The 24,106-nt window shown below is 44.8% G+C and overlaps 1 protein-coding gene across 3 annotated transcripts in view; it reads left to right on the top strand.

The window, feature by feature from the left end:
* The first annotated feature begins 501 nt into the window (after positions 1-501).
* PRKCD (protein kinase C delta) overlaps positions 502-24,106 on the top strand; it is a 156,825-nt gene continuing 133,220 nt past the window's right edge. For all 3 annotated transcript variants that reach the window (XM_018569615.1, XM_018569616.1, XM_018569617.1), the window contains exon 1: positions 502-624. In XM_018569615.1, coding sequence (XP_018425117.1) covers positions 510-624 — 115 coding nt within the window. In that variant the 5' untranslated portion in view covers positions 502-509. The remainder of the gene's footprint in view (positions 625-24,106) is intronic.

Raw genomic sequence — 24,106 nt, 5'->3', positions numbered from 1 at the left:
CAGGCTCAAATAAAAAAAATAATATATGCATTTTATTTCATTTAATGTATGTGCATTTTTTAAAAATACCTTTTTAAAGCTATTTACTGTTAGTTTTACTGTATTCTCAACGTCCCCTTTAAACCCTGGGTATAGTCTATACCCACTCTTATGATATCATTATGATTTGCAAGGGATAGTGTGGGTAAATGCTTTTTGTCTTTACTGTTCTGTTTTGTGTAGCTGTAATATAATTGGTGACCATCTCATTCTGGCAGATTTAACACAGACTCTTATCTCTACATTAGGACTCTACCTAGAGTAACTTTTTTTTTATCCTGTGTTCATCACCTGATGCACTGTTAATCCTCTGTTTATCTTTGGATGTGTAAAACAATTTCGCTTGTCTGCTTAAAGCGCAAAGGGGAAATGCGAAAAAACTAACTTTTTAAAAATAGCATTCTATAGAATGCCTGCCTGTTTTTTCTGAGATGTAAAATTGACTTTTTTTTTCTATTTCAGGTAGCATCATGGCTCCTTTCCTGCGGATTGCCTTTAACTCATTTGAGCTGGGCCCAATGCCAGGTCAGTCAGAACCATGTCAACCATTCTGTGCTGTAAAGGTGAAGGAATCCCTAAGTACAGGTAAGAAAAGGAAATTTTCTTGTTTGCACCTGCCATTTCATGGTGGATCTCTTTTGTCTCATAATATCTTGGCTTAAACACCACAAATTTTTTTGCCCAAACCACTTAGGCGTATGTCTGGTGGCTGGAGATGAGATTTATCCTCTTACCAAGGAATAGTGAGGTTTCTTTAGGGACCTTTAGCAGCCTTTTTTAGCTGGGTTGCCATCTGACTTAATCAGGGGTCTTTATCATAATAGTGCAATGCTATAGAAAACAGTGATTCAAAACGGATATACCATGCTACAACAACCAATACAAAAAGTGTCCATAAACAAGATATATTATATATAGAGCCCCCTGTAGAAACGTATAATAACACCGTGAAGTGATCCAATTATCATAGGTGTGTCCCAGTGCTTCACACATCCAGGTGATCAATGGATGAACTTTCTGTGCAAAACCTGGCTCCTGTATCCACACTTAGTTCTGCTCACCTTCTAATTAGGACCTTAACCATAGTATTTTAGTGTGGTCACTTTTGCGTTACCACACACTGTGGGGACAATAATATGCTTCACCAGTAGCAAGCTATCTCTTGACTTCTCTGGTAATACCACATTCAGAAAACAAGATGAAGACACATAGTATCTTAAAGTGTTTTAAAACCATCCCACACACCCGGAATAATAAGGAAGACAGGTACGGTGTCGACGCTCACGAACGATTACCGAGTGTCTCCTTAAACTTTCAGGGATAATGTTGCCAATCTCCACTCTGTTGTGTAAAGCCAATGGTCACTGGAAGTGATTCTGGCAGCTGACCTGCGGCCAGATCACTTTAGGGGACCGGTAAAGACTCCGCACACCTGCCCGAAACCCACCGCTTTGCTTTACAGGCACTGCGCTTGAATAGCTTTTTTGCAGTGGAAAAGGGGACACTAGGGCTCTAATAGACCCCTAATATCTCCTTAAAGAGAACCTGTCACCTCCACTGTGATATGACAAAAAAGTTTTTTCTAAAAAAAAAAAAAGTAAAATAAAATACATTTTAAAATACAAATAAAATGTTAGTCCCCCCTGAACGTGCTCATACTAACATAAACACACATCGGGTCCTCCTACGTACAAAAGTGAGAGGAATATTTGTAGGGCCAATATTCATGGTTAACTCTAAACTGATGACCTGCACAGGCTTTTAAAGAGTTGCCATGGACAATTTGGGGTACTGGATTTTGTTGCGGTTTGACACTAACATGCAATTTTTAAGCCTGGCATGATGGGTATCTATTTACTCGGCATACAAAATGGTCATTATATTGTGTTTTTGTGCACTAAATTTCAGTGTAATTTTACTGAAAATTTGGGTTTGATGGGAGTTGCGCTTATATCATGCAGCTTAAAATTTTTAACTGTTTGCCATTTTATTCTACAGGGTCTTTTCTTTCAGGAAATCTTTAACTCTTGGGTAATTTTCAGGGGTTTTCAGTCAAATGTGGATTGTAACGTGTGCAAAGAAAAACCCGCCATGGCAGCAAAAGGGTTAAAAGCCATACCAGATTCCTATCTAATATAGGGGTATGGATTTTGGGGGGGACCCCGCATACTGGTTGGTTTATAAATCCTTCCTTACATACCTATCAGACCTATCCATTTGAGCCATACCTCTCCACTTAATCTCTATCCTTGCTGCCAACAGTATGCTTATAGTCACTTAGACCACTAAGGACACAGGCAGCGGCCAGCGTCCTAGCAATTACAATCACATTGTCTTCTGAGTTGTTTCACAGTGTAAATTCACATTGTGTGATTCATAATTTCTCCAGCAAATTATTAACAATGAGAATATATGTAGAATTTTCTCCAATTTGCTGGAGAAAATGAATCCCAATAGCCGCTTTGCATTACAGCACTTTGTTTGTTTGTTATTTTGTACTTAAGAGGACAAACAAGCTTTTTGGATATACTCACATGTGAATACAAATCAAACACAAACTGTTGAGATATCTTTAACGTACAGAGATACATTTGATATACCAGGCAGCTAAGCTATTTTAGATATACTCACATGTGGATACAAATCAAACATGAACTATTGGTATATCTTTAACATGCAAAGATATACTTCATATAGCAGAATACAATTAATACATTAATATGTGCTCTGTGAAAAAAGCCTGGCTATCTGCATTGCAAGAAAGTTAACGAACAAACTACATGTTTATAAATGAACTGGGTCCGCAGGCTATTCAACTTTTGGATATGCATTTCCAAATAATTTCCATTTCCAAATAAGTTCTTATTTATAAAGTGCGATTTTTTAAATGTGGATGTAAGAATTGTCGATGGATTAATAAAATTATGTGATGAAATTATATACAAAAAATCTCGGTAATGTGCTTCTCTCAGGGGAATTTTGTATTAATTATTAGTTAAAAAGCACTACTGAGATTATTAAATAGATCATCAGTGATATTAGAATGACTCTTCTGTTCCTCGTTGGTACAAGTGTATTCATTAGTTGACAACTGGAAGTCTTTGGACATTCTTTTGTACACCTTTTTGCATGTGCGAAAATGTAATCCTTTACTGAATACTGGTGTGACACTGCTGCTAACAATGGACATTTACACAATTTTACATGTGTATTTAGTTGGTTGCCACTTTGTCAAGTTTACTATTGGATGATCATTGCAACACAATGGTGTGGACTTTGACATTAGAGTGCTTGCATCTACAGTGAAAATGCTTCTTTTATCCAGTATATCTATTTATGGATATATGCCAATGCACACACAGATGAAACTTTGCAAGCCTAGTGAAAACTATGTGATGTTATCACTAGCAGTGGATCAGTGCATAATAATTATACCTGGAGATAGGTTTGCATTAGCAATAGAAAATGCAGCAAGAACGGTTTGCACTTGTAGTGGAAAGTGCTTTATGGATATTTGTTGAACGCAGTTTTGAAAATTTTAAAACTCAATGAGACCGGTGTGCATCCTGGAAATAAGTTTGCATCAGCTATGAGAAGCTCAATGAGAACTGAATGATGCAGTTATTAGCAACAGATCTGCTCTGATAGTGGATTTTTCTTTTTTTTTCTTTTCAGCAGAATCTTCTATGGGCAGATTTGCAGCTTTGCAAGTTCATTGGGAATTTGATGACATTGTCATGAGCAGTGGATCCATGACATTTATTTGGAAACACGTTTTTTCTGTTGCTTAATGTCAACTCTATGAGATAGATTGTGTGGACTAACAAATATATGCATAAAATACATTTGCTGTGTGCTTTTATCCTTTTTTCGTTGTTTATAGAGCACGTACTGGCAGGTAACAGCATGATACAGCTGCTGTGTTCATATATTTGTTGGATATTAGAATTTAACTTCCATTGAGGCACACAGATATATAGAAATCATGGACATGTGGGTTACATGCCGCTGGATGCTTTTTCTAGATGATTTTCTATTCTTCTGTCAATGGTAGAGGTGCACCGAAATGAAAATGTCAAAAACGAAACTGAAATGAAAAAGTCAGACCGAAACTGGAAATGTTTTTTATTTTAACTTTTTCAAAAGTTGTTTAATATTTTATATAAACTATATTTATTCATTTCTTTATTATATATTTTTATTTTTTACTTTACGTTTAGGGGCTTCGGGGAAATATTGGGGGTCTAAACAGACACGTGATATTTTCTTTTTAAAATAGAAAAAGAGATTGAGGACACACAGTCCTCAATCTCTTTTTCTGATGCCTCTGTTATAAATGAACAGGAATCCTCTATACTGAGTGTTCCTGTTCATTTATAACATGAGAACATAGTATGTTTACTATAACCACAATTATGAACAGGAGGTGATGTAGATCACTTCCCTTTTATTCATAATTGAGGATATGGTAACCATACTCTGTCCTCAATTATTTACAAACACAGCGATCACTGATCGCTGAGTGTTTGCACTCGCTCTCCTTCCTGACACGCTATCACAGGAGGCTGAGCAGGGATGTGCCGCTGTATCGGCCAGAAATCTATGCCAAAAGTGCAATTTTCGGCCGATATGTTTAGTCAGACAATATATCGGTGCATTCTTAGTCAATCGAGATATTTTTTCTCTTCTATGAAGATGTTCATATACTATTTGAGCTGGTCTATGTACAGCAGTTACCCAAATTGGCAGAACTTTGGCATAGTTACATTGTTAGTCAGGTTTAAAAAAGACACAAGTCCATCGAGTCCAACCTATAGAGATAAGAAAAGAAAAAAAAAAGAAGAAAAGCCTAAACAGAACACTATGCCCACAATTACCCAATGTTGATCCAGAGGAAGGCAAAAAAAAACCCTATAAAGCATGGTTCAATTTGCTCCAACAGGGGAAAAAATTCCTTCCTGATCCCATAAGGCAATCGGATATTCCCTGGATCAACAATCTCTGATGCTTAATATACCTCTAAGAACTCAATATCCAGTAATATTCTGTGCATTTAGGAATACATCCAGATGTTTTTTAAAACAATTAACCGAGCTAGCTAGAACAAGCTCCTGGGGGAGTCTATTCCACATTTTCACAGCTCTAACTGTGAAGAATCCTTTCCGTATGCAAAGGTTAAACCTCTTTTCCTCCAGACGCAAAGAGTGCCCCCTTGTCCTTTGCAGTGACCTTAACGTGAATAATTTGGCACCAAGTTCTTTATATGGACCATTTATGTATTTATAAATGGTGATCATGTCCCCCCTTAATCGCCTCTTCTCCAGAGAGAACAAATTCAGGTCAGCTAATCGTTCCTCATAGCTGAGCTCCTTCATGCCTCTTATGAGTTTGGTCGCCCTTCGCTGCACTTTCTCCAGTTCCACAACATCCTTTTTGTGAACTGGTGCCCAAAACTGAACTGCATATTCCAGATGAGGTCTTACTAATGCTTTGTACAGGGGCAGGATGATTGTCTCTGGAGTCTATACCCCTCCTAATACAAGAAAGTATTTTGCTTGCTTTAGAAACTGCAGCTTGACATTGCATGCTATTATTGAGTCTATGATCTACCAGAACACCCAGATCTTTCTCCATCATTGACTCCCCCAAACATACTCCCCCCTAGAGTGTATGACGCATGCATGTTTTTAGTCCCCAAGTGCACAACTTTACATTTATCAACATTAAACCTCATTTGCCAAATAGTTGCCCAATCGCTCAGTGCATTCAGTTCTGCTTGTAAGTTGGAGACATCCTGTAAGGACTGTATTCCACTACATAACTTAGTGTCATTTGCAAACTATCTGGCATAGGGATCCGCCTATGTTTGCAGCAAACATTTTTTATGATCTCCTCCATATCTATATAAATAGAAGACTTTCTGTCCAACATCAATGCACTAAACAGCTCACGTGTGCAAGCATAATGGGAAAAAAAAAAAGACCGACAATAAAAGGAAAAGGAAATAATTGCTAAAGGACGCAGAACAGCTTAAGAATCCGAAGAGTAGCTCCATCCCCGACCAAATAGCCCAACATCTACTTAAACATTAAACATAGTCCCCAGAGAAAAATTCCAGAAAAATTGTTCAATGGAAATTACCCGGTTTCCAGCACCCCTGTATATAACAACCAGGGGGTCCAGGTCAATTCAAAGCTTCTTTTAGTATCTTGGAGGATGCTGTGAAGTTTTTCATGGACCATAATCCACGACATTTTTTGTTTAACCGAGTGGAATGGAATTGTTGGCGTTTTCCAAGCCCTAGCTATGGTTATTTTGGCTGCCAACAAAAAGAAAGTAATTAATTTATCCAAAGCTTTAGACAGTCCTGGAATCGGGCAATTCAGCAACACATATTGGGGATCTCGTGGGACTCTCACCCCATTAACCCCAAATATTAGAGCATAAAGCCGGTTCCAAAAAGGTCTCGATTTGGGGCATTCCCACCATATGTGATATATCGTGCCCAAGTGAGCACATCCCCTAAAACAATGAGGAGAAACCTCTGGGTATATTCTCGCTAGTCTGGCGGGAACCAAATACCACCTAGATAAAACCTTATAATTAGCTTCTATTAGTGAAATATTGAGTAAACCAGATGACACACGGGAACAACATTGATGCCAGACATCCAGAGGAATAACCTTTTCCAGGTCTTGTTCCCAAGCTAACATATAGGGTAATTTACTTTCAGATTCTACCAGGAGGGAATAGAGCAGCGAAACTCCCCCCCTCTGGCCTCCGGCTCCAAGACACCAATGTCCGTAGGTTGTTCTAAAGGGAGACATCACGTTAGGTGTTTTCAAAGAACCTAAAAAGTGTAACAATTGTCTGTAGTGAAAGTATTCCGAAGATGGCATGTGCCAAACCTCCTGACAATAGGTCAAAGTAAGTGGCTTGCGAGTTCCCCCCGGGGGGAATTTAGGATTGTGGAAGACGGGAGCCAGAGGAGTATGAGGCGACACCAACCCACCTCCCCTTCGGAATGATGCCCATATAAGTGAGGCACCAAGACATCCGAAAACTTCTTATAGTATAAGGCAGGCAGTCCATCCGGACCCGGAGCCGATGACAATTTTGCCTGCTTGATAGCTTGTTTAATTTCCAGTGCCGAGATGGGTGCTTCCATTATCATGGAATGATCCAATGACAGGGATGGAAGGTGAACCTCACTGAGAAATGATCTCAATGAATCAAATGAAACTGGAGTGTTATCCTGATAAAGTTTAGTGAAAAACGAGTGAAATTCCTGAAGAACAGTTGCTGGATGTAATGAGTATGCACCAGAGGTACATCGAATTTTACGGAACGTGTAAACTCTAGGTTTAGGGGATAGTTTAGTGGCTAAGAGGGTACCAATTTTGTCTTTATGGACATGATATTTGTTATCTGACCATCGAATACTTTTTTCCGCTTTAGTAGTTAGTAACAAGTTCAATTCTAATCTAGTTTTATCCAGGGATTTCAAAAGATCTAATGACGGAGGTCTGCTTATGAGCCCGAGATAAACTTTGAAATTCCGTGTCCAGTTCATTTATGCGTCTGGTTGCCCTCTTCTTTATTCTGGTAGCCAATTCCATTAGTCGGCCTCGAATTGTTGCCTATGGGCCGCCCATACAATAGTAGGGGACATATCAGGTGTGGCATTGATAACAAAATAGGATTCCAAGTGTGAGTGGACCTCACCCAGTACTGCAGCCTCCCCCAACAGAGATTCGTTCAAATGCCAACAAAAAGGTTTAGCAGCTAGTGTTAGTTTAGTGAGTCCAATCAACACCAAAGAGTGGTCTGACCATGCCGTCTCCCTAATGATGGAGGAGGCAACCAGAGGCACAAGAGAAGCGGAGACAAAGAAGTGATCTATCCTAGCATGACTATGATGTGCTGAGGAAAAATGCGTGTAGTCTTTTCACCGCAGGGTTCATTTCCCTCCATATGTCTATTAGAGAATGAGAATACAGCAATTTTGCAAGGCGCGTACCAGCTTTCTGGGAACGTCTAGGTCTATATACTCCAGTATAATACCTATCCAAATTACTGTCCAGGGCAAGATTAGAATCTCCTGCACAGATCACTGCGCCTTCAAAATGAGGTAGTAAGGTTTTTAGCATAGAAGTGAAAAACGAAACCTGGGCCGAGTTGGGGGCATAATAGGACAAGAGTGCAACTAAGGTGTCGTTTAAATGTCCTTTCAATAATAAATATCGTCCCTCGGGGTCTCCTATCTCCAGCAACGAGCGAAATGAGACATTTTTAGCAAGGCAAATGGAAACCCCTCTAGTCTTGTCGGAGGCATTGCTCAGGAAAAACTGAGGATAGTATTTGTTGAAAAAAGGCAGGTTGATAAGATATCGGGAAATGAGTTTCCGTGTAATTTCATTTAATTAGAAAAATGGATTATAATAGTGAACGTTACACTGTATTGTTGCTTATTATAATCTTTTCTCTGATTAAATGATTACAATGATTAAAGACTGAATAGAATAAAGGAGATTTGGTGCTTTTTATGTAGTAAAAAAAAAAAAAAGATATGAAGAGTTTAATCCCAGTGTTGGATGAAATATTGACATACAACATAGAGACCACCATTAACTTCTCACAGACTAACTTTGCATAGACCACCTGAAGCCACACAGACCGCCATTAACCCCGCACTGCCCACCCGAGAGCCACACAGACTGCCATTAACCCCGCACTGCCCACCCGAGAGCCACACAGACTGCCATTAACCCCCTCACTGCCCACCCGAGAGCCACACAGACTGCCATTAACCCCGCACTGCCCACCCGAGAGCCACACAGACTGCCATTAACCCCGTACTGCCCACCTGAGAACCACACAGACAACCATTAACCCTGCACTGCCCACCTGAAAGCCACACAGACCGCCATTAACCCTGCACACCCACCTGAGAGTATGCACAGCTACCATTAACCCCGCACACCAACCTGAGAGCCACACAGACCGCCATTAACCCCCGCACTGCCCATCTGAGAGTCTGAACAGCTCACCATAGTGTCCACACAGCCCACCACAGACCCCACATAGCCTACCATAGAACCTGAACAGCCAGGGCAACACTTGCCTTGTCCCTGGTGCTCACAACCCACGCTACACCACTGATGGGATGAGCAGAGAGGTCCCGGTTCTCATCCCTGGGACCTGTCAAAACGTGAACCGACTTGGCCACATCGCCATGGAAAGCTTGTGAGAACTGAATAGTTGTATGTTAAAGCAAAACTCCAGCCTTACCGTCAGTCTTGCACTGTTGTACTGTCATGTACTGATATTGCTTACTCTGATTTCACAATGTGCATTTGAAAGAATTTGCAGCAAGTCAGATAGAGCATACTTAATTTCCTGGCTGGAGGACGTTCCGCATCACCTACCCTTTCCTCCTCAGCATTACTGTCCCTGGCCTCTGGCCCACCCCTTTCATTCTTTGGGTTTCAGTTCTTTAAATCATGGAGACTCAGTGTATATAGAGATCACTGTGTATATAGAGATCAATGTGTGCTATACTCTCCTCCAGGGGAAGACCTACTGCCAGTGCAGCCAGCGCGACAGGCTTCTGAACATGGAGGGGGCCCGAGAAAACATCTTGCACCGGGGCCCTTTGTCCCTTAGGTCCGTCACTGAATGTTAAGAATAACAATGTTGCACTCATTGAGATACCGAATTTGGTAAAAATGTTAACATGCAACTACAAATGTCAGGCTGCAGAGGAGAGTTCTTTCATGTTCAGAAACCACTTTGTAGTGTGTAGCTGATGGCAATGTGTGTATCTAAAAAGGACCACAAGACAACCGACCAGCGCACTGGTCATGTGGTACCGCGACACAAGCAGGATAAACAGGCTGAAATTTCACTCACATGGGGGAGCCCATCTGATGTCCGTTGTGCGAATGAAGCCGCGTTGGCAGGTTCCTCTACTGTCCTAGACGGTGGAGAAACAGCAGATGGGTCCAGTGGAGAGATGTCTTGGAATAGCGGCTGGAATCCTGGTTTGGAGAAAAAGAAGTATCTGTCTTTCTGGGAGAGCTGAAAATGAGGGCTTGGTTGATCAGCAGCGGAGGAGGAGCCAGTAATGCAAAAAAAGCTGGTTGTTGTGACAGAGGATCTGGTAGGGCAGCTGGAGGGTGAATTGAGAATGGCGCACAGAAGGCTGGGATGGCTGGGAATCAGGAGCAGTCTGTGGTAATGTGGAAAATGGAAGTGGGGAGCCAGTGACAGGAAAGCGGTGTTTAAAAAAGGGTTAAAAACGGTTTGAAGAATGTGGCTAATGTATAAGTTAAGGTCAGTAGGTATAGAGCATTCAATCTGTAATAGGATAGAAAACTGGCTTAAAGACCATATTCAGAGAAAAAAAGGTGAATAATGGCAGTCCAGCTTCTGTCCCTATTTCAGTTTACACTATGCGACTTTCTGATGAGCACTCTCTATTCAGCAGGCTGTAGTTACAGTTTACTGTTCAGCAATTGTGTGCATGCATACCGCACATATTCATCTTACTTTGTTTCTGCCCCAAGGTACAGTATGCCTTTTTATATATAATCAAAGAAAAGGTGTAATTGCAAAGCCATTGTATCTAATTTTTAGAGACTCTAATGACTGGCTTGGTACCGATGGATTGGCGCAAAGCCACTGTGGTGCCTATATTTAAAAAGGGATCAAAGTCTTTACCAAGTAATTACAGACCTGCAAGTTTAACTTCAATAGCTGGGAAGATACGTGAAAGTTTGATCAAGGATCACATGCAATTGTGTTTGCTTGAAAATAATATTATAAGTGATAGCACGGATGCACAAAGAACAGAAGTTGTCAAACAAACCTACATTCTTTTTTATAAAGAAGTAAGTAATACATTGGACAGAGGAATGGCTGTGGATATAGTATACTTGGACTTTGCAAAAGCCTTTGATGCAGTTCCCCACATGTGGTAATGTATAAGTTAAGGTCAGTAGGTATAGAGCATTCAATCTGTAATAGGATAGAAAACTGGCTTAAAGACAGTATTCAGAGAGTGGTGATCAATGATTCATACTCTGAATGGTCTGAGTTTGTTAGTGGTGTCCCTCAAGGTTTAGTGTTGGGCCCCTTACTGTTTAACCTATTAATGACATAGAATTGGGGATTAAAAGTACTATTTCTGTGTTTGCAGATGACACCAAGTTATGTTATACTCTGCAGGAATCTCGCACTGTAACAGACAGTTATATAAAATACTTGCTAATCCACGAAACCAAATAAGGATATGCCTACATTTAGCAGATGAGATCAGTGGGACAGTGTCATCACAGGTGCAGGCTGGCTGTAGAGTCACAGATTCCGTGCCGGCGCTGCACGCTGGAGTCGACAGCCAGCGTGTTTAAACACTTGAAGACCAGGTGTTTACACCCCCTTCCTGGCCAGGCCATTTTTCAGTATTCAGCGTTGCAGTACTTTGACTGACATTTATTCCATCATGCAACTCTGTACTGAAATGCATTTTATACCATTTTTTTGGGACAGATAGAGTTTTTTCTTTTGGTGGTATTTAATCACCCCTGCGGCTTTAATTTTTTACTATATAAAGGAAAAATTACTGAACATTTTGAAAAATAAAAGTTTTTTTTAACATTAAGTTAGGAAACAATTCTTGTTGCCAAATTTTTTTGGTAAAATATAAAAGACGAGGTCACGTCGGGTAAATAGACACCAAACATGTCGAGCTCTAAAATTGTGCGCGAAATCGCAGAAAACGACCACACCCAAAATTGGCCATAGGCAACGCTTTAAAAACTTTTACCGCTCATCAGTTTAGTGTTATCGGTGATTAACGGCCCTAGAATTATTGCTCTCACTGCAATGTTTGCAGCGATATGTAACATGTGCGGCGTAATGGGCGCAATCATCATTTTCGCACGTATGCGCACCCGACGCATGTTCGCACAGCAGAGCCTGGGACCAGGGGGGGACGGGACACACAAGGACCGGCACCTTATACAAGCGATCCGCCGGCTCTATAGCCGGCGGATTGCTTGTAGATAAACAGACATGGCTGCCTGTTTTTAAATTTGGGCCGGTTCCCGCTCGCGCGCGGGAGTGGCTGACCGGATGTTTAAATATGCATGCTCAGATCTAGGAAGCGGTTGAGCTGTGAGCAAGGAAAAGGAGGAGCGGCCGGTAGCCTAGCAACCGCAGATGCTCCCAGACTGCTACGTTCGGCGTCTGACGACAGCAGTGCGCTCTCTGAACAAGGTACAAGGGAGCTCAGAGACCAGCAAAACCACCTGAGGAAAAAATGACAGGGGTGTTTTCCATCTTAAAGCACCTTTAGCTACCAAACAGATGGAACTTTGCTACAGGAGGGGCTTGAACCTGTGCGGTAGGCCGGAGGAAACCGGCAAGTGAGGGTAAGAGAAAACCAGTATAACTTGTCTTGAGCATTGAGGGAAAAAAAGGAGAATGGTGGCCTTGGGAGGAGCGTTTAATTTATAGTATATCCAGTCCTGTAATTTGTAGAGGGGTGGAGCTATACCCATTCGTATGCTGCCATGTTTGGTGTTCACCCCAAAACCCAACTACAACTAGCAACCATCCCCTCTAATTAATTATAGGGTCCCACTACACAACATTTGCACAAATCCACATTGCTGGAAGGTCAATTAAATGACCAATAATGCTTGAAACATAACATGAATGGCATGCTCCCAATCTTCTGCCGCAAAGTATGACATGTTAATGATGTACAAAGTTCTTTAGAAAAGAAAGGTAGCCTCCTCATTCATTTCCTTAATAGCAGCGCTGGATCACTCCAATTTCCACCTCATGGAATCATGGGCCATGCTGGGACATCCCAGAATAGAAAAAGGCCTCTGGAAAGACCTGTCGAAGGAGTTGCTGGAGGATCAGTATACCGCGAGCTGTAGGTCGCGGTATACTGAGCTTAGGTTAACGGGAGGACTCTAGTTTGTGTCCTCCCGTTACCCTAAGGAGAACTATGGGGAAAACCACTGACCCCATAGTTCTCCTTTAATAAGAATATAGCTACTCAACTTAGTATACTACACAAAATAAATAGCCAGATTCATTCTAGATCCCAGCATGGCCGATGACTCGGTGGTGGTGGTGGTGCTGATCACCTAATTCCATAGAGGATCGCTGGAAAGGGCACTGGCAGGCAACAACAGAAACCGGCCAGAGGAGGATAACAGAATTCATGTACGACAACACAGAGTAGATTAGGCAGTGGCAGAACTACAAGGGTCACAGCAGTCGCAGATGTGACCGGCCACTGGTATTTTGCTACTTAGGGGGACTTGGACAGGAGGAAGAGGGCCCTGGTAACCACTGACAGTGTATTTCCAAAAAAAGGGCAACCAAAATCTTCAGCAACAGATCCTCCATGATACTCTTATTATGGCCCTGCTGGTGAAGAGCACTTGACCAAGATTCCTTTAGTCTGACAAGCTCTGCAAGTACTGGTTTTATGTGATGAAGCTTATAATAAAAAAATGTATGTGAAAAATGCAATTAAAATTGTAATTCGAGCATAGACTTCAACAATAGGCAATAGGCTATTCAGCGACAGGCAGGTCGCTATCAGAATCGGTTTCGCCTAGACAGATAGGCTCAGTGGAATTGAGGAACAGTGATAATGGTCTATTCTGGGTGTGGGGCATTCAGAGAGAGTATACACACATGACTCTGACCTTTTGAAATGGCGTAGAAACATTGATGAAGGGGGAACCATCTGATAGCAACAGGCAGCTTGCTATCAGAATCCATTTCCCAGGACAGAGAGGGTCTGAGGAACTGTGCGGGTGGTCTATTTGGGGTGTGGGGCAGTCAGAGATAGCATACTCACATGGCTCTGACCCTTGAAATGGAGTGGAAGCCATATTGGAGGGGGAACCAAATTTGATGGCAACAGGCAGCTTGCTATCAGAATGGGTTTCCCCCTGGACAGAGAAGGTCTGAGGAATAGTAATGGTGGTCTATTTGGGGTGTGGGGCATTCAGAGAGAGCATACACACATGACTCTGACCCTTATCGTGGAAGCCATGATGCAGGGGGAACCCAATCTGATAATATTAGGCAGCTTGTTATCAGAATCAGTTCCCCTGGACAGATAGGGTCTGAGGAATTCAGGAACAGTGAGGATGGTCTATTCGGGGTGTGGGGCAGTCAGAAATGAATGATTACAATGAGCAGTACAGATTACAATGAGCAGTATGTATTACGATCAGCAGCATGGATTACAATGAGCAGTTTGGATTAAGATTATTAGTGCAGATTAGGATGAGCAGTATGGATTAAGATCATCAGTGTGGATTGGGATCAGTGTGGATTAGGATTATTAGTGTTGTTTGGGATAATCAGCATAGATTAAGATTATTAGTGTGGATTGGGATGAGCAGTATGGATGAGGTTTATCAGTGTGGATTGGGATGAACAATGTGGATTAGGATTCAGTGCGGATTAGGATGAGCAGTATGGATTAAGATTATTAGTGCGGATTAAGATGATCAGTGTGGATTGGGATAAGTAATTATGGATGAAGGTTATCAGTGTGGATTGGGATGAGCATTATGGATTAAGATTATCAGCGTGGATTGGGATGAGCAATGTGAATTAGGATTATCAATGTGGAGTGGGATGAGCAGTATGGATGAAGATTATTAGTGTGGATTGGCATGAGCAATACGTATTAAGATGATCAGTGTGGATTGGGATAAGTAATTATGGATGAATGTGCTGCACTAAATATTCTCCTAAAGTAAATGCAATGATTACACTAAACAGTGTCAACTGATGTACTATAAATAAGTAAATTGATAAATAGTGTGCACTGCGCTACTGCTCATAAACGTGCATAAACTTCCAAACAATGTTTACATTTTCATAAACATACATTTTGAAACATAATAATAAACAATGTGACAATATTCAATAACAGTCCTTAGTAAAGCCGTATAAAGTGCTTTTGTGCAGAATCCACAATGTGACAATGATCCTCTGAAATAAAGTGCTCCCGACTCCCGATGTGTTAAGGTAACTGAGAACACACTCACCAGAGATCCATGACCATATAACTCAATGGTCAATAAGCGTAATTATGGTGAGTGTCTTTCATAGATGGGATATTCACTCTTCTGATTAAACAAATCCTCCTTTTCGTATTACACAGCAGGTGCCGCTCACTCAGCGAGGGGAGAAATCCAAAATCCAAATCTTGTTCACATCATGTGAACCTTTCCTGGAAAAAGTCAAGGGACGAAAGGCGTCGGAAAGGATAGGACACGTACTGAGGTTACACCATAGGTGACTTGCAGGTGGATTTCTGGTTCTGGTTTGCTTAGGTGGAATCGATTGTTTGCTGCAAGGCGATTTCATTCTGGCTATCTTGTAAGTGTGTTTTATTGTTGCAATAAATTCAGTTTTTTTACGTACTTCACCATTTGGCGCATTTATTCCCCTTCTATATTGGATTTCTCCCCTCGCTGAGTGAGCGGCACCTGCCATGTAATACAAAAACGAGGATTTGTTTATTCAGAAGACACTCAACACAATTACGTTTATTTATTTTTTATAAATTCTTTATTTAAAGTTTTCAATACCAGAGATTTGTACCTATGCGGACTCGCTGGTCCCGGTACTTAGAAGACATTCAAGACATGTGACAAGTAAGGGGTTTACATACAAGGAATAGCCAAACAACAGAATCCCCAGATGGTTCATGGTGTATACATACATAGTGGGGCACTCTCTCTAAGGTACAGGTGGCTGATCCGGGAGGCCTAACCTTTGCGACCCTGTGGCCAGCCATCCGGATGTACCTCCCATGTCATTATACTACTCGGTAAATCCAGAAGCGCAGGCGCTTATATACATTGTATATACGTCATACATGTGGTCACAGAAAGTCTACCAGGTGCATAAATGGTATACACAAATTCTACCGTCGAGGGGGTGACACAGCCTCCGTCGACCAGCCTTATAGGCTAGCCCAACAGCATCGGCGGACCACTGGGCCCCCACTCTCCATGATGCTATGGCATTTGTCATAGCAAGTGGTGACCTATCCGTGTATTTGCGGGAACAATTCTGTTGAGGGCATTGGTAAGGTAGGTGAGAGGGTCAGGGGTTTATCACATACAAGAGGGGAGGAAGGGGAGGGAACACAAGACGAGATGGTGGGGGTAGTGGGTAGGCAGTGGGGCTGAAGGGAGAAGGACCGGAGTTGGTCTCAGTGTGCGATCGCTAACATTCAGGAGTCCATGATCGCGCGGTATTCTGCAGAGGTAGTGTAGTCTATCCAGTAGTACCAGGAGGCCGAGAATCTGGAGGAGGTGCCCTTGACGGAGCTGGTGAGGTCTTCCATGAGTCTGATGTCGTTTACTTTGGAAAACCAAAGCTAGACCGAAGGCGGAGTCACCTGTTTCCAGAACAGGGGTATACAAGCACGGGCAGCATTCAGTAAGTGGACTAGAACTGATCGGGAGTAACTCTTAGGCGGGAAATGATTATGGTGGAGGAGGAAGAATGCCGGTTCATGTGGGACAGTGTGGTCTGTAAAAATTTGGACTATCATTCTGACCTGTGACCAGAAAGGGGTCACTAGTGGGCATGACCAGAAGATGTGAAGCATATCCGCAGGGGAGGAGCCACAGCGCCAGCACGTGTCTGGCACGCCTTGGAACATCTGGTGGAGTCTATGGGGGGTTCTGTACCATACAATTACGTTTATTGACCATTGAGTTATATGGTCATGGATCTCTGGTGAGCGTGTTCTCAGTTACCTTAACACAGGGGTCCTCAAACTTTTTAAATAGGGGGCCGGTTCACTGTCCCTCAGGCTGTTGGGGGGCCGGACTATAGTTTGAAAACATTTTTAACGAATTCCAATGCCCACTGCACATACCTTTTTATTTATAGTGCAAAAAACAATACACTATTGAAAATGAACAATTGTAATTAACATAAACTTAATAGTATTTCAATGGGAAGTATGGGCCTGCTTTTGACTAAAGAGATGGTCAATGTCCGGTTCCATATTTGTCACTGCTAGTCGTAACAAGTGATGCAAGTGTTCATCAGTTAGTCTGGATCTGGTTGGAGATTTCAGAAGTTTCATTCTGGAAAAAGTTTGTTCACAGACATAGGCACTGCCAAAGATGGTTGCCATTTTGAGTGCATGGTTCCCGAGATTAAGATATGTCTCAGAGGGGAGAGATGCATAGAAATTAGTAAGGCCACTTGACTTGAATACGTCTTTCAGAGAATCACAATTCTGTAGTTCGGCCAATTCCATTTGGTAAATTTTCAATGTCAACAGAAAATGGGTTCCTGAAAAGCTGTATGTCCTGTTCATGGAGTTGAAGCTCTTTAAATCTAATTTGAAACTCCCTTTGCAACATTTGCAGTGAATCCACACATGTTTTGTTTGGGAATGCAACTGCTGGTTTCTCCGCCAACAGGCTTTGCGTTGTGGGGAGATGGCAGAAGTTTTCTTCCTTCACTTGTTTAATGAGGAGGTCTAATTTGACTTCAAATGCTTTCACATGTGAATGCATTTCAGAGATGAGCTTCCCCTTTCCTTGAAGTTTGCACATTTAAACTATTGAGTAGCTCTGTTACATCTGTCAGAAAAAAGGTGCCATTTCCATTCTAGTCACAGCAGGATGAGCCCCCCACCAGGTCACAGCAGGATGCCCCCCCCCACCAGGGCACAGCAGGATGAGCCCCCCACCAGGTCACAGCAGGATGCCCCCCCCCACCAGGGCACAGCAGGATGAGCCCCCCACCAGGTCACAGCAGGATGCCCCCCCCCACCAGGGCACAGCAGGATGAGCCCCCCACCAGGTCACAGCAGGATGCCCCCCCCCACCAGGGCACAGCAGGATGAGCCCCCCACCAGGTCACAGCAGGATGCCCCCCCCCACCAGGGCACAGCAGGATGAGCCCCCCACCAGGTCACAGCAGGATGCCCCCCCCCACCAGGGCACAGCAGGATGAGCCCCCCACCAGGTCACAGCAGGATGCCCCCCCCCACCAGGGCACAGCAGGATGAGCCCCCCACCAGGTCACAGCAGGATGAGCCCCCACCAAGTCACACCATAATGAGGCCTGGACCAGAACTTTGAGAGAGAGAACCTGTGCAAGCCTAGCCGGATTCCAGCTGAGTAAAGTGAGCACATGTACAGTACAGTGGTGGACATAAGCAACTAAAGACCCTTATACAATATTTTTTTTCTTTGGCTCCCTCCCTGACCTCTCACCTCCAATGCACTTCCAAAGCACCTGCACGGGCAAACTTGTGAAGAAGAATGTTTATTACCTTTCTGGTCAATATCTAGTGGGGATTCACAGGCTGTAAGTCAGACATAGTCCCTTGGATAGGAGCGAGGGATGTGGTCACTGGTGGAGATGTTGTATATTGCGGCCAGGTCACTTACCCGATCCTCCTCGTTTCTGCTCTGCATGATGGACGGGCCGGGTAAATGACTTTAGCGGGCCGTATCCGGCCCGCGGGCCGTAGTTTGAGGATCCCTGCCTTAACACATCGGGAGTCGGGAGCACTTTATTTCAGAGGATCATTGTGGATTTTGCACAAAAGCATTTTATACGGCTTTACTAAGGACTATTATTGAATATTGTCATATTGTTTATTATTATGTTTGAACATTTATGTTTATGAAAATGTACACATTGTTTGGAAGTTTATGCACGTTTATGAGCAGTAGCACAGTGCACACGATTTATCAATCATAGTGTATACACTATGTAATGGAGGATTTAAACTCTTGTTTCTAGCAGCTTATGTGGCTGTTGACAGCTGATGTTGTGTGAGGCAGACCTCTGAGCTAAGTTCACCTTTCTCACACATCGGCCTGAATTAGCTCAGTGTTTCTCACACATTGCTGACTATGAATACATTAGCTGGTACGTGCTTGCGCAGTGTTGGCTTTAAAAAATATAAGCCTAGCATTTAATTGACCGCCTCCCCAGTGGCAATCACTGTAAATAACCCGTAGTAGCCAGATATTTTATTTTTTCATCACCTTGGTGACCTGGTGACCAGAAAGTGTCCAGTTCTGTCTATGGCCTGGTTCACACTGAGCCTTTTATAGCGATTTTTCTGCCCTAGAAAACGCTCAAAAAATATGCCCGCCCCAAAAAATCCCATTATTTCTATGGCCCTGTTCACATCTGAGCGTTTTGTTGCAATAAGCAAAACACCTGTCGCTGGAAAAAGTACATGAGGTTTTTTTTTGGCATATTACAGCTCATTTTGGCCCCATAGACTCAATAGGAAACGCGCATTTGCTGTGTTTTTGCAAGTTTTTACACGCATTCGCTCATTAACATCAATGAGCTAGAATCTGCTCACAAAAATGCGTCATTTGATTTATGCGCATAAAACATGCATAAAAATGCACAAAAACGCTGTCGCTAGGTGTGAACCCAGCCTTAAAGGACATTTCCACCTTTTGCGGGGGCATTCTTAAAGAAACATATGGCAGCAATGTACACAGTGTGTAGATGATGCCGGCATATGCAGATCCTGGATAGAAACACAAAAACTTACTTTTTTTAGTTGTCCTTTCAGGTTCCACATGCTTTTTTTAATGGCTGCCAGGCTGCTTTGTGCAGAGGAAACTACAGTGTAGGGCAGGGGTCAGCAACCTGCGGCTCTGGAGCCGCATGTGGCTCTTTCATCCCTCTGATGCGGCTCCCTGTCCAGGGACGGAACTACCGCCGGGGCCTGAGGCTGTGGGGGGTCCAGTGAGGTCCGGTCCTGGGCCACCCTCTAGTGGAATATGCGGCAGTGCAGGGCCCCACACTTCTGACGGGCTTCTCAGCAAGGGGGTGGGTCCTGTGACTCACCTCCTCTCCCGGCTGCATCCCTAGTAACAGGTGGCGGGAGAGGAGAAGTGTGTGTATGGCCGGTACCCATGTGAAGGGTCTGGGCAGCCTGGGGGGCCTCTTACATGAGTATCAGCTGTACCAGGGGCTTCATGGCAGAGGTGACAGGGGAGGGGGTGGAGGAGGCCTGGCCCCAGCAGCAGCAGCACTAGGTAAGAGGAGTTGGGAGGAGGTACAGGGAAAGGGACCCAGGGACCAGCCCACCTAAGGCCCTGCAGAGCCCACCATAGAGAGTCTCAGATGGGCTGTGCAGGATCTATGGTGTCCTCTGCAGGGTCACACTCAGGTGGGGTCTCAGGTAAGCCCCGAGTCCAGTGCGTTACTATGCCCACATATACCTATATACATAGCATAAAGGTAAAAAAACGATATATGCCGTGTTATCTTCATTTTAGATGTCAAAAGGGTTTTGTGGCTCCCGGTGTTTTCTTTTCTGTGGGAAACGGGTCCAAATGGCTCTGAGTGTGTAAGGTTGCTGACCCCTGGTGTAGAGGGTGGAAAAACTCCTTTTCCCACAATGCTTTGCTTCTCTCGTGCACGTGCATCATTAATATGCATAGTGGTCCCTCCCCCTGAGCAGTGCAGAGTCACATCTCCGGAGACGCCAAACAATCTCCGTTGACCCCGCACATCCGTGGTGACTCCAAACAATCTCCGGTGATACCGCACATCCCCGGTGACACCAAACAATTTCCGGTGACCCCGCACATCCCCGGTGACTCCAAACAATCTCTGGTGACCTCGCACATCCGCGGTGACACCAAACAATCACTGGTGACACCGCACATCCCCAGTGACACCAAACAATCTCCGGTGACACAGCACATCCCCGGTGACACCAAATAATTTCCAGTGACCCCTGGTACTCCAGTTTCTTCGCCGCCGGTGGTGGATCCCCCGGTCTCTCGTTTAAACAAGGCCACGGTTATTCCGGTGGGGGATTCTCCGTCCTTTCAGGACGCTTCCGATAGGAAGGCTGAGGCGCTTTTGCTGTCTCTGTGCTCTGTCTCAGTCGCTCTCATGCGTCCGGTCTTGGCGTCTGCTTTGGTCTCGCAGACTCTCTAACTGAGTGGGCAAAGATGTTACATCAAGGGCTTGCGGGTGAGAATGTCTCCCCCGCTTTCGTGGAATTGGCGGACCAGTTGGTGCAAGGCCTTCGCTATGTCTGCAATTCGGCCTTGGATGCGGCGCCCTTGGTGTCCAAGGTGCCGGTTTTGGCGGTGACACTTCGCCGTTTGCTCTTGCTTAAATGCTGGTCGGCTGATCAGGCTTCCAAAAAGGCTCTACAGGAGTTGCCTTTTACTGGGGACCGTTTGTTTGGTTCCACCTTGGATGAGATCATTAAGGATCTGACGGGGGGTTAGGGTACCTTCCTTCCCCAGGCGCCCAAGAAGGAGCAGCGCTGTAAGCCTGGGCCTGCTTTCTCTGCTCACGAGCGGTTTTTTCGCCCCGCCCTCCGACAAGGGCGGTAAGTTTAACAAGTCCTCCTCTTCCCAATCCTCCAAGCGTCCATGGCAGCCCAAGTCTGCCAAGCCGCTGGCAAGCCCCAGTCCGCATGAAGTTCGGGCCCCGACTCTGGTTCCCAGGGTGCGGGGGCGCCTTCGGCTCTTTGCGGATTTTTAGCTGGCCCACAGCTCCGACTCTTGGGTCCGGGAGCTGGTTTCTTCGGGCTACAAGATCAAGTTTCTGTCCCGTCCGGGAAACCGGTTCTTCCCGTCCAACGCGCGACTCTCTCTTTCGCGGTTGGGGGATCTCCGTCGCGCTGTGGCGGACCTTTTGTCCCAGGGGGTGATTGTGCCGGTTCCGTCCTCGGATGGGTTCAAAGGGTTTTATTCAAACCTGTTTACTGTGCCCAAGAAAGAGGGGGTGCGGCCCATCCTGGACCTCAAGTGCTTGAACACCTTCGTGCGGGTCCGTCGGTTCCGGATGGAGTCGATCCGGTCCGTGGTGGCCTGGCTTCGTCAGGGAGATCTATTGGCCTCCATCGATATACGGGATGCATACCTTCATGTACCCGTTTGCGAGTCTCATCAGCGGTATCTACGTTTCGCGGTGGGGGAGAAGCATTTTCAGTTTGTGGCGCTACCCTTCGGGTTGGCGTCAGCCCCGCGTGTGTTCACCAAGGTGCTGGCCCAGATCCTGGCGCTGTTGCATTGTTGGGGGGTTTTGATCGTGGGGTACCTGGACGATCTGCTCCTACGGGCGGAGTCGCATTCTTCGATGGTGACGACTCTGGAGGTCACGGTGCGGTCCTTGGAGGTGAACATGCGAAAGTCTTGCCTGGTGCCTTCTCCACACCTGGAGTATCTGGGTTTAGTTCTGGACACTGTCGCGGCCCGGGTCTTTCTTCCTCGGGACAAGCTCCTGAAACTCCGTTCCAAGGTCTGAGGACTCGCCAGTGTTGTCCGATGCAGTCGTCTCCACTATGCTCAGGGCGCGCAAAGCGGTCTCTCGGAGGATTTACCTTCGTACATGGAGGGCTTATTTTGCCTGGTGTGAGGCTGGGGCACTGTCCTCGCGTTTATTCTCCGTCAGCTGAATTCTTGCAGCGCGGGGTGGCTCAGGGGCTGGACTTGAGTACTGTGAAGGGCTGGATCTCTGCCTTGGCAGTGCTGTTCCAGCGGCCTTTGGCGTCTTACGCTCTGGTTCATACCTTTGTTCAGGGGGTGACGCGCATTGCTGAATCTGAATCTCGTGCTTTCCGTGTTGCAGGAATCTCCTTTTGAGCCTCTTCGGGAGATTCCGCTTTTGTCCTTGTCGCAGAGGGTGGCCTTTTTGGTGGCCATCACTTCCGTGCGGCGGGTTTCGGAGTTGGCTTCCTTGTCCTGCAAGTCTCCGTTGCTGGTGTTGCATAGGGACAAGGCGGTTCTCCGTCCTAGGCCGGCCTTCCTGCCTAAGGTTGTGTCGGCAATCCATCTGAATGAGGACATTGTCTTACCTTCCCTGTGCCCGAAGCCGGTTCATAGGAAGGAACGTGTGCTCCACTGTTTGGACGTGGTTCGCGCTCTTCGTGTCTATTTGGAGGCTACGGCCTCTTTTTGTGAGACGGATTCCTTGTTCGTGCTCGTGGTGGGCCCTCGTAAGGGTCGGGCCGCTTCAGCGGCTACCTTCTCTAGGTAGATTCGCACTGTGGTTATTCAGGCGTACGCCGTTAAGGGGCGTGAGCCTCCATTTCCTGTTACTGCCCATTCTACTAGGGCTGTTGGGGCTTCCTGGGCTTTCCGCCATGGGGCCTCTGTTTCTCAGGTTTGTAAGGCCGCTACTTGGTCTTCTGTTCACACCTTTGTTAAATTTTACAAGGTGGACGTGTTCGCATCGGCGGATGCTGGTTTGGGGCGCAAAGTGTTGCAGGCGGCGCTTTGAGGGGTCTTTTGGGTGTTTTGTTTGTTGTTGCCCATCCCTCAGTGTGTTACTGCTTGGTGACGTCCCTACCATTCAGGATCTATGATCTGGTGCCCTGTGTCCTTCAATGAACGGGAGAGAAAATAGGATTTTTGTACTCACCGTAAAATCCTTTTCTCTCCGTTCATTGAAGGACACAGGTCCCGCCCTCTTTTGTGGGGTGTACACTCCTAACTGCTTGTTACTTACTGGAGACTTGTCAGCAAGTGAGGGGTTGGGCCACCAGCAGGGGCCGCCCCTAGGCTGTCTTGTTTTTTTGTTATGTGCCTAGCGTCCTACTCCTGCAGGTGGCGATATACCCTACCATTCAGGATCTACGATCTGTTGCCCTGTGTCCTTCAATGAACGGAGAGAAAAGGATTTTACGGTGAGTACAAAAATCCTATTTTTCTGTAATTCTGACAGTTTTTTTTACCCCCAGTTCAGTTTCCCACTGTGCAAGATATGATGGATCCGACAAAGTCCTGAGGGTGAGTAGGATTTGATAGATTTGCGAGACACCGTGAGTCAGAGGAGAGGCTTGAGACAGTAAAGGCTGTGACACACTGCAGGCGAAGTGATGCAAAGCGAAGCAAAGCGAAAAAACTGCAACCTTCCACTTCGCACCGCACCGCAGCTTGTCTACACTGTAGTTTGTAGCTGTAGGAAGGAAATGGCAATAAATTAAATATTATTTAATTATTATAATAATATTCTAAATTATAATAAAAAATAA

The sequence above is a fragment of the Nanorana parkeri genome, unplaced genomic scaffold (assembly GCF_000935625.1).
Source record: "Nanorana parkeri isolate BGI_ZX_2015 unplaced genomic scaffold, ASM93562v1 scaffold1366, whole genome shotgun sequence".
Taxonomy (NCBI): Eukaryota; Metazoa; Chordata; class Amphibia; order Anura; family Dicroglossidae; genus Nanorana; species Nanorana parkeri.
This window is presented reverse-complemented; position numbering and strand designations above follow the sequence as displayed.